The sequence below is a fragment of the Hemicordylus capensis genome, chromosome 2 (assembly GCF_027244095.1).
Source record: "Hemicordylus capensis ecotype Gifberg chromosome 2, rHemCap1.1.pri, whole genome shotgun sequence".
Taxonomy (NCBI): Eukaryota; Metazoa; Chordata; class Lepidosauria; order Squamata; family Cordylidae; genus Hemicordylus; species Hemicordylus capensis.
The window spans coordinates 122462778-122476076 of NC_069658.1; the positions used below are offsets into that span (position 1 = coordinate 122462778).

The window sequence follows — 13299 nt, forward strand, 5'->3', positions numbered from 1 at the left end:
GTCCAACGTCTGCAGAAGGTCTGAAGTCGTGCAGCCCTGTTGCTCATACTTCCTTAAATGCAATCACAACTCATCAGCTGCAGCAGTCCACATTAAAACATCTTATGTTTGAAGTAGTGGTTTTTTAAAATGTAGTTCTCCACTGATAGCATTTGAGTTTATAAACATTAGATAAATAGGCTCAAATAGGGTAACTCTAAACATAACATTTTCACTTGTGACTCTAAGATGTTTCCGTGGCACTGACACACATGCATCTTTCCTTATAAAACGTCTAGGCCACTTTTCATTGTTAAAAAAGTGATATGCAATAAAACAAGGACAATATAATACAATTTAAAACCATCAAGCAATAAATCAGCAGTAAATTGAAATAAAATAATGTGTATTACATTGCTGAGAGAGCTTGCCAAAACAGGACAGTTTTCTCTAGATATCTATAAGTAAGCAAGGGTAGAGCTGCTGGACTTCGCTTAATTTGGACTGAATCAAGTGTATATTACTGCCAAAGTAGGCTATACATTCATGTTATAAGGCCTGTTCAAATATTACACTGTACGTGCATACAGTTCCCTGTAAAGTTGTGCCATCGAGTTGGTGTTGACTCCTGACAACAACAGAGCCACCTGGTTTTCTTTGGTAGAATACAGGAGGGGTTTGCCATTGCTGCCTCCTTCTGTGCAGTATGAGATGATGCCTTTCAGCATCATCTTATATTGCTGCTGCCCAATGTAGGTGTTTCCCATAGTCTAGGAAACATATTAGTGGGGATTTGAACTGGTAAAGCTCTTGCTCCCTAGGCATGTTACTTCCCCACTGCACCATTAGGTGTACACACATAATATTTTGGTGTTCATGGTACATGCATGCATTTGAAAACTGAATATGGGTACAGGTACTCTTAGTTGCAGGGTGCATATTAAAATATTGTACATGCATGGAACATGTGTAAATAACTGTTTATGCATATGGATCTGTACATATATACACTACACAGACTGCATGTTTGTAGAGCAGAACATGTGAATAGAGCTATAGACCTATTTAAATCTGGTCTGTTTGTCCTCCATCCCCCCCACTCCCGGACACCTACCTGTCTCAGAGCCCATATGTTGGTGCTAGAACCTAGTTCAGCACAGATCCTGTTCAAAGGATCTATGGATGTCACTGAATACTGAAATTTCAATTAGGGGTGTGTACAAACCAAAAAACATGGTTCAGTTTGAATCCGAATCCGGTGAGGATTCCCCTTTACAAGTATAAGGAGGTGGGAAATCCTGGCTCTGTGAAGGGGCGGTGGTGGTGGTGGACAGCAAGAGAGACAGTTGAAAGGCCCTCTTGCCTCCAAGCATGTTGCCTGCACGGCCGCTCCCCTCTCCCAGCCCACCCCATAATGACGGCGTGCTCACTCCTGCTTCTTTTACCAAGCTGCCTGCTCAGTGGGCTGTGCCGGGTGGGGGTAGCGAGCAGTGGGGCAGGCGGTGTTCTTGGAGATAAAAGAGCCTTTTAACTGTCTCTCTTGTTGCCGTCGCCCATTCGACACGGAACTGATCTGCCATACCCAGGCCTGGTTTGGTTCAATTGTGGCCCCAACCGCCCCTGGTTCGGTCCACGATTTGACCGGCGAACTGGCCCAGTTCAAGGCAAACCAGTTCCATGCCCAACCATTCACGCACACCCCTAATTTCAGCTGGTGGGATGAAAATGGAGGAGGGCATGTGAACCTGCAGAATGAGGGCATGCAGTTGATAGTGCCAGCCTATGAACACTATGTGGGAGTGCTCCCTAGTGGACAATGTGCTCCCTAGTAGGAGCCTGGACAGTAATCCCTCTGGCTGCCAGACTCAGTAGTGCCTCCTCTAGGCTGCATTTGCTAAGAAATCAAAATCAACAAATCTTACCTCCAAACAATATTGCCATATATATTTTTAGTACATAGGGGAAGTAGACAGGTATGGCAACTGGAAATGGCAGCTGTGCAGAATAAGTGCCAGAGGTTTCAAAGAGAGGCAGTGATTGATATATGACAAAGGCTGGGGAAATTTTAAATAAATCTGAGTTAGAAGAGAAAAATTCAGAGAGAACAAAATTAAAGATCTTAGGCCAGCTAAAATACTGTTAAATTAGATATACATAACTAACATAGTTCAGGTGCAGTCTGCTAATAGACCAGTGTCTACAAGCACAAGAGAATACAAGCACTGGTATTGCACAGAACTGTTTGTCAAGCATCAACTGTAACTAGAGACATCAATTTAACAATGCAGGTACTCTGTCATTTTGGGTAGATTGCGGCATAACTACAAAATAATTTGTGCTTCAAACAAATAATACATTCATCTCCAGTTATTTATAACTGAAGATGATTTATTTGAACAGTGATGTTTGCAAAATTCAGAAGTGCAAGTGCTCTCCATGATAGTCCTCATAGCCACACCCCAATACACAATGCCACTTTGCATTTGTGTTTGCATTTTCATGCAGTTTTATTGTTTTGTGATAAAAATGCAAGCTGTTAAAAAAAAACCTTTCTAAAAATAAACATGCCCAGAATTGCCCCTAGAGGACAGGTCTATCCATGGCTGCTAGTCTGATGGCTATAGGCTACATCCAGGCTCAGAGGCAAGGTGCCTCTGGATACCAGTGGCAGCAGCAAGAGAAAGTGTGCCTTTATCCTTTGCGTGTGGGCTTCCCAGAGGCATCTGGTGGGCCACTTTGGGAAACAGTATGCTGGATTAGATCCAACAGTGCTGTTTTTATGCTATGTTAGTAGTCCTCGTTCTTTGCACCCCATGATAGAATCCCAGAATGGCTGGGCAGAAAACTCTCAAAATGTATATGGCAGAAGCACATTTGTGTGTGTGTTGAATTTGGAGAATTTTGTCTAGCCATCTTATTTATTTATTATTTCTCTGTGTAAATCACCCTGAGCCATTTTTGGAAGGGCAGTACAGAAATCATATAAATAATAACAATAATTATTGTTGGTGGTGGTCATGACAAAAAATGAAGTAACACCAGAGAATCCACTCATCGTGTGCTGTTTCAAACCTTTCTACTAAGCCACTCCAGAGTGGTTATAATATTGCAAGTTATATAGTTAGCAAGCAGGACTTCCTTGGGGGTTGTTACTGCCCATCTAGCTCATGAATGCCATAACTGCCGGCCCCCCACCCCACTAGCCACATTAACTTACATCAGAGAAACAGAAGCAAAAAGGTATGTTCCCCCCACATCCACCCAATTAATTTTCCTGCTTCACTCAGAGGAACATAGTCCAGCAGGGACAGAGCTGTAATAATGGGGGACTTAAATTACCCTCAGACAGACTGGGCAAATTTGCGTTCGCAGATTGACAGGGGCCAAATTTCTAGACCTGCTAAATGACTGTGCCTTAGAACAGATGGTCTCAGAACCCATCAGGGCTCTGTTTCCTGTCAAGGAGGCCTTCACACACACTGGAGCAGGCAAGTACTGTGTGGAGACAGGAGCAGCTGCCTCCACGCAGATTCGAGGTGGTAGCTTTATTTATTATTTGGCTTTGGATTCTCTAAAGCACCGTCCATACATATGTTCATGGGAGGAGAGCCATGTTTCTGTTACACAACTGGAACAGAAAGGGTTTCTTGGGTGGCATGAAAAGCGTATGAATCATCACTGCAAATAAACAAAAAAACCCTAGAATTCCGTTTCAGCAAAGCAGTAAAACAGCCAAATGGCTTAAGATTTGGAAGGCATGAGAATGTCTTCCTCACGTACAATCCCTCTCCCTTTACCTTGAGCCAACACTGACAGAGGATATAAAGGAATCCACAGTGTATAATGTAGCCATGTCAGTCCTCTAAAGTATATCCCCGTTGCTCCTAACATACCATAAGTGTATCTAGAATGAAAAGTGGAAAGATGGTGAGATGAGTGTGGCTTTCAGAGCTGAATAAACCAAATATGTAATATATGCCAAACTCTACTCATATGTGCATACCTTCAGAGGAATTTGCACTGACTTCCTCCACAATCTGAGTTAGGCTGAGAACCCAGGAACTAGATCTAGGTTTTTAATGTTGTTTAAATTGTGACTTGGGAGTGTGTTTGTTTCTTTTCTTTTTTTTAACCCCATTTGTCTAATCCAATATATGGCTTATTAAGCTTTCCTATAGACACTTAGGTAATTTTGGAGCCTGGACCTAAAGGCCTTTGGAGCCCAGCCTGCCCCGCCCCCACTCCGGCTGCAAGTTAAGCATCATCCCCCTAAACACACACACACCAAGACACACGCAGTATTTTTAACTCGTAGGTTCTTGAGGGCACCAACAGCAACTGAACTCACAAGAATGTAAGAATATACAACATAGGGATGTGCAAAAAATTTCGGGCCCAGAACAATCTGTGCCCGAAATGAACAATTTCGGGTGATTCGGGGCTGAACCGAATCACCCCCGATGTCCCCCGATATTTTTTGGGCACGAGCCGAATCACCCGAATTTCGGACCCGAAAAATTCGCGTGATTCGGTTCATGGTTGATTTTTGGCGATTTTTTGAAGTTTTAGTGACTTTGGGGCAGTTTGGGGGCATAGCATGGCATCTGGGCAAAAGGAGTGGGGTGGGGTGGTAGTGCCTAATGGGTGCAGGCTACCACCCCAATTTCAGGGGGATTGGGCAAAGGGCTGATTTTTGGTAAATTTCTGAAATTTTCATGTCTTTGGGGCAGATTGGGGCAGAAAGTGGGGCCTGGGGCAGAATAGTGGGGTGGGGTGGTAGTGCCTAGTGCACTACCACCCCACCCCACTCTTTTGGGGCAGATCCACTTTGTGCCACCAAACTGCCCCGAAGTCACTAAAACTTCAAAAATTCTCAAAAAATCACCCCTTTGTCCAAACCCCCTGAAATTGGGGTGGTAGCCTCCACCCATTAGGCACTATCACCCCACCCCAAATTCTGCCCCAGGCCCCACTTTCTGCCCCAATCTGCCCCAAAGACATGAAAATTTCAGAAATTTACCAAAAATCAGCCCTTTGCCCAATCCCCCTGAAATTGGGGTTGTAGCCTGCACCCATTAGGCACTACCACCCCACCCCACTCCTTTTGCCCAGATCCCATGCTATGCCCCCAAACTGCCCCAAAGTCACTAAAAATTCAAAAATTCACCAAAAATCAGGACTTTGCCCAATCCCCCTGAAATTGGGGTGGTAGACTCTACCCATTGGGCACTACCACCCCACCCCAAAATTTTGCCCCTGGGCCCCTTTTTACCCCCCCGAATCAATTCAGATTCGGATTAAATCCGAATCCGAACCGAATCAAGGGTGATTCGGGTGACCCAGATTCGGGCACAAAACAGAACAGGGGTGATTCGGTTCGGGTCCGAGCCGAATCACCCGAAAATCTGAATTGCACACCCCTAATACAACAGGGATATGTATGCAAATACGCACTGGCAGAAACATTTCGACACACCACTTCACATATTCCCATTCCTCATATTTCCCCTCACTCCCCGCTCTGTCTTTCATGATGCCCTCAGAGGTCATGCACAGCTGCCTGGCGCAGGGGCACAGTCACACTTGGCTCCCCAGCGCAGTGTGAGCCGGCAGCGTGGTGACCACACCACCCGGGACAGACAAAAGAGTATTTAGGGGCCCCTAGTGGGTTTGCAGGCTCTGGACTTTCACCCGGAAGCCCAAGGGTAAGAACACCTCTGCTGGACAACATCTGAAGCAACATATTGTGTGCATTCCTAACATTCAGCAGCATAACGCTAGCTCCCGTGTTGCTGTGGACTCTCCCTGACGCGTGCAAGAGTACAAAGACTTTCCAGAGTTCAGCCATGTTCTGCAAGTGTTCTGTTCCAGTGGAAACACAGGAAGCTGCCATATACTGAGTCAGACCATTGGTCCATCTAGCTCAGTATTGTCTTCACAGACTGGCAGCGGCTTCTACAAGGTTGCAGGCAGGAATCTCTCTCAGCCCTATCTTGGAGAAGCCAGGGAGGGAACTTGAAACCTTCTGCTCTTCCCAGAGTGGCTCTGTCCCCTGAGGACAATAACTTACAGTGCTCAAACTTCTAGTCTTCCATTCATATGCAACCAGGGTGGATCCTGCATAGCTAAGGGGACAAGTCATGCTTGCTACCACAAAACCAGCTCTCCTCTCTATCAGCTTCCCTCACATTGCTTGACCCTCAACAACATGTTTCTGCTCTAATAAAGCACTTCCAGAACACAGGCATGCTCCAAAAAGCAGTGAGGCTCAAGATTACTCAGAATCACTCCGTTATCAAGGCTCTCTTTATTTTGCTTCATCTTCCTTTCCAGTCTAAACTGGGCAAGAGAAGAAAAAGAGGGTTCTCTCTTGCTGGCATTATTTCCCCCATTTGTACTTAATTAAAAAAAAAAAAGAATCACCAGTCTGTCCCCCTCTTCTGCCCTTAACTGTTGATTTCTGCTCATGACGCCTGCCTCTTTTTTGTTGGGGTTTGTGATAATTTAGCAAAGTGCCAAGGAACCACTCCAGTTACAGAGTGCAGAGTTTAATTGTTGCAGCTATTTAAGGAATACACATGGAGACCATTGTAGAGTCTAAACTAAATTGGTTTATTGGTAAAGTACATTGGAGATAGACCTAATCCTATCTAAAGGCTACATAATGAATAGGTAGGGGGAGAGAGAGATGTTTCCATCTTCTCACTAAGAGGAAAGGAAGAGGCCTGATTCACTACAAGAAGTACCAGAGGAGTCAAGGCAGGGGTCATAGAACAGAGACAAGCAGGGACAGTAAAGAGATCCTCACTAAATGCCCAATGCCCTAGGGGACGTTAGGATAGTTGTTGCAAAGGGTCAATGCACTAGAACTCCATTTCCAACACTTTAAACTGAGTTTTCCCTTTTTCTTTTGATGGTGCTTGTGGAAGGACGGCGAGTGAGCAACAGGGGATTGCTTCTTAGCAAGATACCGGCAGTAACCCTGTCACCAGCATGCTGAGAATTGCACAGAGCTGCCAGTGTTTCACCTGTGGCAGCTCTTTAGTGGGCATTCATGCATTCCTGCTTATGCATTTAATGGAAGGCTTGCAGCATCCAGTGCCAATACAGTTAAAAAGTGGGGATGGGGGGGAAAGAGGAGAATGGCCTCCCTGCTTCTTTCCAAGCATGCCGTGTATGTAAGAGAGCCATCAAAGAGCAGGCTCGGGATCTTTTTCAATAACCAATGCCCTTTCCTCACTGCATCATCTCATCCATACAGGGAGCATTTTAAAAAATCACAAGAAAGGGAATACTAGAAAGAAAGAGTTCCGCAAAGACAGCACCACCTCTCAGCTGACAGATGATGTTCCAGAAATTCACTCAGCAAATGTTTGCTTTTTAAAAATTATTATTATAGATGAAAGTACAAACTTTGAAAAAAGCCAAGTTATTGGTAATAGCCTCTCTCCACACATCGCAGGAGAAGCATCGGGGTATATATGAAACCTCAGCTTATTCAAAAAAAAGCTGCTGCAAATAGAGGATTTTTTTTACCTCGGACATATTTGGGCTAAGCTAAAGTGCCCATCCTGAATTCAGGGAAAACCAGAACCGTGTGGGAAGTTTCCCAATAACTCACACAGACTTGGGCACAAATCTGGCCAATGTGTAAATGCGCACTCTCTGTTCCGGAGGAGATGCAAGCTAAAAGCCATGTGTGTAAAAGTCCCAGCTCTGCTTGTTTGATTTGGATTACTCAGATATTTTGAATGAGCCTTGAGAAACCAGTTGGATCATATGTTTGGCTAATAGGCCATATATTCTCTTCTCTCCGTGCTGATTCTTAAACAACCAGTTTAAGAGTTGCAACTAAAGCAACTAGTCTATTGACATTGTGTCTGGGTACCAGGCAAACATTTCAGACTCTCCGCTTGTTTTGTAATACTGTATTAAAAAAGCCTAAGTGGTATGTGGACTTGGACTACAGTCACCAAGGTTAAATAGGTAGGGAATGTTAACAGATAAGAGAATGCATATTCTTAGCTTATCTCCTATGTCACTTCTTCTGGGAAGCCCACCAGATAACAAAACTGGATAGCCTGCGGCTTGTAGATAGCAGTGTCATAAAGCAACTCTTTTGTTTAGGTTTTTAAGCAAACAAAATTAATTCCTTACCTGACTACATCAATAAAGCTCCAAAGGAAAAATAAGATGCACACAATGTATTTCCCTTGAACTTCTTCTTGACTGGCAATCACAACAAATAAGGTGATAATTCTTTCTGTGATCTGGAAAAAAGAAAGAGTGATGATTGCTTTCTGTCTAAATGGCTTACCTCTGGTCTGTGTCTGAGAAGTGAATGTGGGCAGTGCTCAAATTGTGGAAGGGGAAAGATAGGGGGCCTTTAATCAAATCCATAAGTGTACTCTTCCTCTTCCTAACTGTAGCCAAATCACACACACCCCATAGCCTAACAACAGTAGCCCAGGGAGCCATAGAAAAAGGTAAATGGGTACCTTTTGTAATTTGAGCACTAAATGTGGGAGATACTATTTTAATTTGTGCTGAGGGACAGTTCATACATTAATAGTAAGATGTTCTACTGAAATGATGGAAGTACACCCTCCCCCTCCCCCGACAGTCTGATTTTTAATATAAGAACATAAGAAGAGCCTTGCTGTCCCAGGCCTACCTAGTCCAGCATCCTCTTTCCCATGGTGGTTGGCCAGATGCCCCTGGGAAGCCCACATGTAGGATATGAAGCCATGCCCCCTTTCCTGCTATTGCTCCTCCGCAACTGCTATTCAGAGGCATCCTGCATCTGGAGGTAGCCTACAGCCATCAAGACTAGCAACCACGAACAGACCTATCCTCCACAAAAGGTTGGCCAATGTGGTTCTGCTTCTCCCACCTTCCTTGGAAACCATACAGCATTTTACTGGGCAGCCTCAGTTTATAAATTAGATGTTTTGGCTCAGCAGACTTCCATATTGTAGCTACAATTCACCAAATGAGAGTTAATTTATCAAGGAGGGTGAGGGGGGTGCTGGGGGGGTAGGCGAGATGTACCTTTAAAAAGTGGCCACTGGTGGTGGCGCCGGCACTTGCATTCTGCTGCAAGCAGTGGCGGCCTGCCTGGCATCCCACACGGCCGCTGCCACAGCGCCAGCACTCAACTGGCCTCAGCAACACTCTGCTGACCATTTAAATGACCTCTGCACATGCACAGAGCCCAGGTGAGTGCCAGAGCTGTGGCAGCCACCACGTGGAATGCCAGGTGGGGCGCTGCTACGGGCGGTACCACTGGTGATCATTTCTTAAAGGTACCTCTCACTGCCCCACTCTCGCCACCATCACCAGCCACCACCGCTTGATCTCTAATTTGGTGAATTGTGGCTATAATATGGAAATCTGCTGAACAGAAACATCTAGTTTATAAACTGAGGCCACCCTGTAAAATGCTGTATGGTTTCCAAGGAAGGTGGGAGAAGCAGAACCATCAGTGGCCTTCACTGTTGGCCACTACTATCAAGGAGGGAAGGATAGATTGCTTCACATCTGTTGATCCCTGTCTGCTTAATCTCTGAATTTACTTACTGATATATGAAGGGCAGCAGACTGAAAGTGTGTATGTGTTTGCCTGAATAAGGACCACTGCTCTCCACACTGCACTCAATAGAAGAGAGCTGTCACTTATATTTTGTAGGGAGAGAGCAATTGTCTCTGTTCAGTCCAGCATAGCATCCCTCCTGTGACTCTTGTTTGTGCTTCATTTATGTTTCTGGTTTCTTGCGGGGGAGGGGGGGTCTTTGTTTTTTATTTGTTTTGAAGATTGTGAGCCCTTTGAAGACATTTCCCTTTCTTGACGGCCTTCATGAAGCTATTTTATGGGAAGCGTATCACAAGATTGTCTCCAGTGTCATGAAAAGAAAGCTCAAGGACAGAAAGGGAGTGGCTTTGGGGGTTAAGGCCTCCGGCCTGTTTTCCTTTTTCTGCAACCAGAAAAGGAAGTTCGTGTTCCATTAAACCTGCATGGTAGTTTTGCTCGACTTGATCAAGTAAAATTTTAACAAGCCACTGTAGCCATAACCACATGTCTGTTAACCAAAGTGAGAAACTGACATGTCAGTTTATCATTCAACATTTTACTGGAGGACAGGATTTCCTCTGTCAGATGGCTTTATTTGATGGAAACAAATATAGCCCATTTCCTGAAGACAAAATTCTTCTATATAATGGAGGTCGCCACTCAACCCAACTGGGTTCTTTACCACCTTGGAAGAGGTGGCATTTTTCGCTTTGGTGAATAGAGTTTGTCCCAAACTTTTTAACAGAAACTCTCTGCCATCCTAAAAACTTTGAGCTAGTGTGGTTCAGCTGTCTCAGCTCAACCTACCTCACATGGTTGTGAGGAGGAGATAAGGTAGAGACATTGTGCAGCCTTCTAGTGGAAGCCTTCCTGTGTGTGCTGGGTCTAAAACGTTGCCACTGAATGGCAACCAAAGTAGGGCAGGAGCAGTGCCAGCTCACCAGCTGAGGTGATGCTCTGACACCACCAGCCACACCCCTGATGCCAATACATCATGATGCCATCAGGAGGTGTGGCTGACACTGTGGCTCACACTGCCCCACTGCCTGCATTCCCCAGCTAGCAAGTGTTTTGCTAGTCACTTGGATGGTTTTCATCAGGGGCGTAGCAAGGTTGGAGTGGGCCCAGAGACAAATTTTAAAATGCCCCCCCCAAAGTAAAATTTATATGGTAAATTTTGTAAATTGTGGATGATGCAAGTCATGTAATGGTACTAGAGAAAGACATGCTGTTCTGGTAGCTCCAGGTCTTAACACTCACATCAATTTCGGAAGATGAATACAACTGAAGGAAGCCCAGGCGGGTGCGCGGCTGGGGGAGACAACTGTCTCCCCTTGCCCTATTATAGTTACGCCCCTGGTTTTCATTCTCTAGGAACCCATCAAGGAGGATAGTGAAGGAGGATTGCTAGCCAGGAAATGTAGGTGGGCGGTGTGTGCCCTGATGCCTTGGCAACAGGCAGCAGTGGCAAGGCAGCTGAGGTGCTATTCACAGGCAATGGGAGGTGGGTCAGAATCCTCACATTTGCTATTCCAAGGCGCAGGCACCGCCTGAGGCTGTCACCTCACCTTGCCTCACTGGCAAGCTGCCCCCCTGGGTAGGGGTCTGGGCTTTTACCACAGGATAATGTGAGGCAGAGGCTTTTATCATGAGGCAGAGGCAGGAAACTGGCAGGAGCTGCATGGTGCCAGTGCCATTGCTAGAGGGTGATTAATTCAATCTAGTCAGAGGAACAGACCAATGGCATCATCAGCCTACATTATTCAGTGGTGGTGGCTAGAAAGTGCTTTCAGCCATCCCTGCCCCATATCCACCAGCAATGCAACCTGTCCTGAGATTTTGGGATTGTATGGTAGAAAAACAAATCTAAGTGAAATAAAGCTTTGAGCTGACCAAACATTAAAAGGAAAGATTTAAATTCATGAGAGTCTAAAGCTCTTTATAGTACTCTATAAGTTCCTCATGGAGCAGCTAACATGACCCTGAGCCTTAGGGTTTGTCTAAACAACTGGACATACTCTAGTTTGCAGGTTGCTTGTTCAGAACAGGCCTCTTGAATCAGCTGCACAACACGCAAGAGAATCCTATTGTGTTTTAACATCACCTCTTACTCATTATCACTTATTGCCCTTGGGTTACTGTCCTCTCTTTTATACTTGCTCAAATCTAACAATTGTTGCTGCCTGCAGGAAAAGTGATCCATGGGAACAATCACGGTTCTGTGTGTGTCCTTTAGGGGATCCTGCTGTGCATGGAAAACAAGAGCAGAGTTGCGACTTGCTTTCTTCCAACAACAACAAATATTTATATACCACTTTTAGACTAAAGTTTCCAAAGCAGTTTACATAGAGAATGAATGAATGAATGAATGAATGAATAAAGATGGATCCATGTCCCCAAAGGGCTCACTATCTAAAAAGAAACATAAACATAATACAGACACCAGCAACACTGGAGGTACTGTGCTGGGGGGTGGATAGGGCCAGTTACTCCCCCCTCCCCAGCTAAATAAAGACAATCACCAAGAGAATTTCCAAAGATGAAAGCCATTAATTAATTAATCCTTCCAAAAATGGCTCAGGGCGGTTTACACAGAGAAATAATAAATAAATAAGATGGCTCCCTGTCCCCAAAGGGCTCACAATCTAAAAATCTTAATATTAGTACTTACTATATAATGGTAATGAAACAAGCTGAGAGCTATTGATCTGTTTCTCCATGCACATGGTTTTACTCATGCAGGAGGACTGAGCACAACTGGTGATGCAGTGCAGATAACCAGAACACCCTCAAGGCGTCACCAGTTGTGCCTCCCAGATGTGCTAGCCATATCTTTAATGCATGGGTAAAATGTGTATTCTATCAGAATCTTAATGCATAGGCAAATAAATATGTGTATTAAAAAAACATGTCTGGTATTAGCATGCACAGAACAACACCGGTATCTTTACCTTGGGCATTCTGTACTGTGTGAAGGGCCTAAGGCCTACCTGACCATTATCTTTGGAATCCTAGGAACTGGAGCATAGGTCAGCCCTAGCAATTTTGAGAACTGCGTCCATAGTAACTTCAAATATAGTGAAAATATTACTTCCTCCTGTCCCACACACAAGCATTTCATGTTCTTGCTGTCTTCTCTCAATCTGACAAAAGCATCAGAAGGGAATTCCTAGTCAAGAGCAATCTTCCTCACTTCAAACTCTGATTTAGACCATGGTCACGTCAAAATTATGGGCTGAAACCAATTTTGAGCTTCTTGCTTCAAAAGCAAACCTTCTGAAAGTAGAGCAAATAGGTTTTGCTATATTTAAAGCAATGGAAGAATATAATTTATGAAGTTTTCCTCTACTCCCTTGCCTTTGCTTTTAAATTTCACTATGAACATACCAAATATTTGCTAATCTCTTTAGTCAAAAATAAATTTTGGTCTATAAGTCTGTTTTTTCTCTCTTTGAAAGAGAAACCAGAAATTGGAAGTCCATGTAGTCATTTTACACAACATAAACACAAAGGTTTCATTTTTCATTCATGCTCTCATTCTTGAAGATCAAAGGGGAATTTCCTCAGCCGCATACAACAGCCACCCACTCTCAAGACAGCTGTTTGGGTCTCTGCACAACCAAGTTGTGGCTTGAAGCCACTGAAAGAAACAGCAGGACTTAAATCAATTTAAGACAAAATACACAGTCCATTTCCGAATCACTCCCAGCCTAAGAGATTGCAGATGCACTAGTGTTCTGCTCCAAACA

At 44.4% G+C, this 13299-nt stretch overlaps 1 protein-coding gene across 4 annotated transcripts in view; it reads right to left on the reverse strand.

Annotated features, from left to right (window-relative positions):
- HACD4 (3-hydroxyacyl-CoA dehydratase 4) overlaps positions 1–13299 on the reverse strand; it is a 31885-nt gene that overhangs the window by 2969 nt on the left and 15617 nt on the right. For all 4 annotated transcript variants that reach the window (XM_053288071.1, XM_053288070.1, XM_053288068.1 and 1 more), the window contains exons 4-6: positions 8137–8249; positions 3777–3883; positions 1902–2033 (exon numbers count right to left, since the gene is read on the reverse strand). In XM_053288071.1, coding sequence (XP_053144046.1) covers positions 1902–2033; positions 3777–3883; positions 8137–8249 — 352 coding nt within the window. The remainder of the gene's footprint in view (positions 1–1901; positions 2034–3776; positions 3884–8136; positions 8250–13299) is intronic.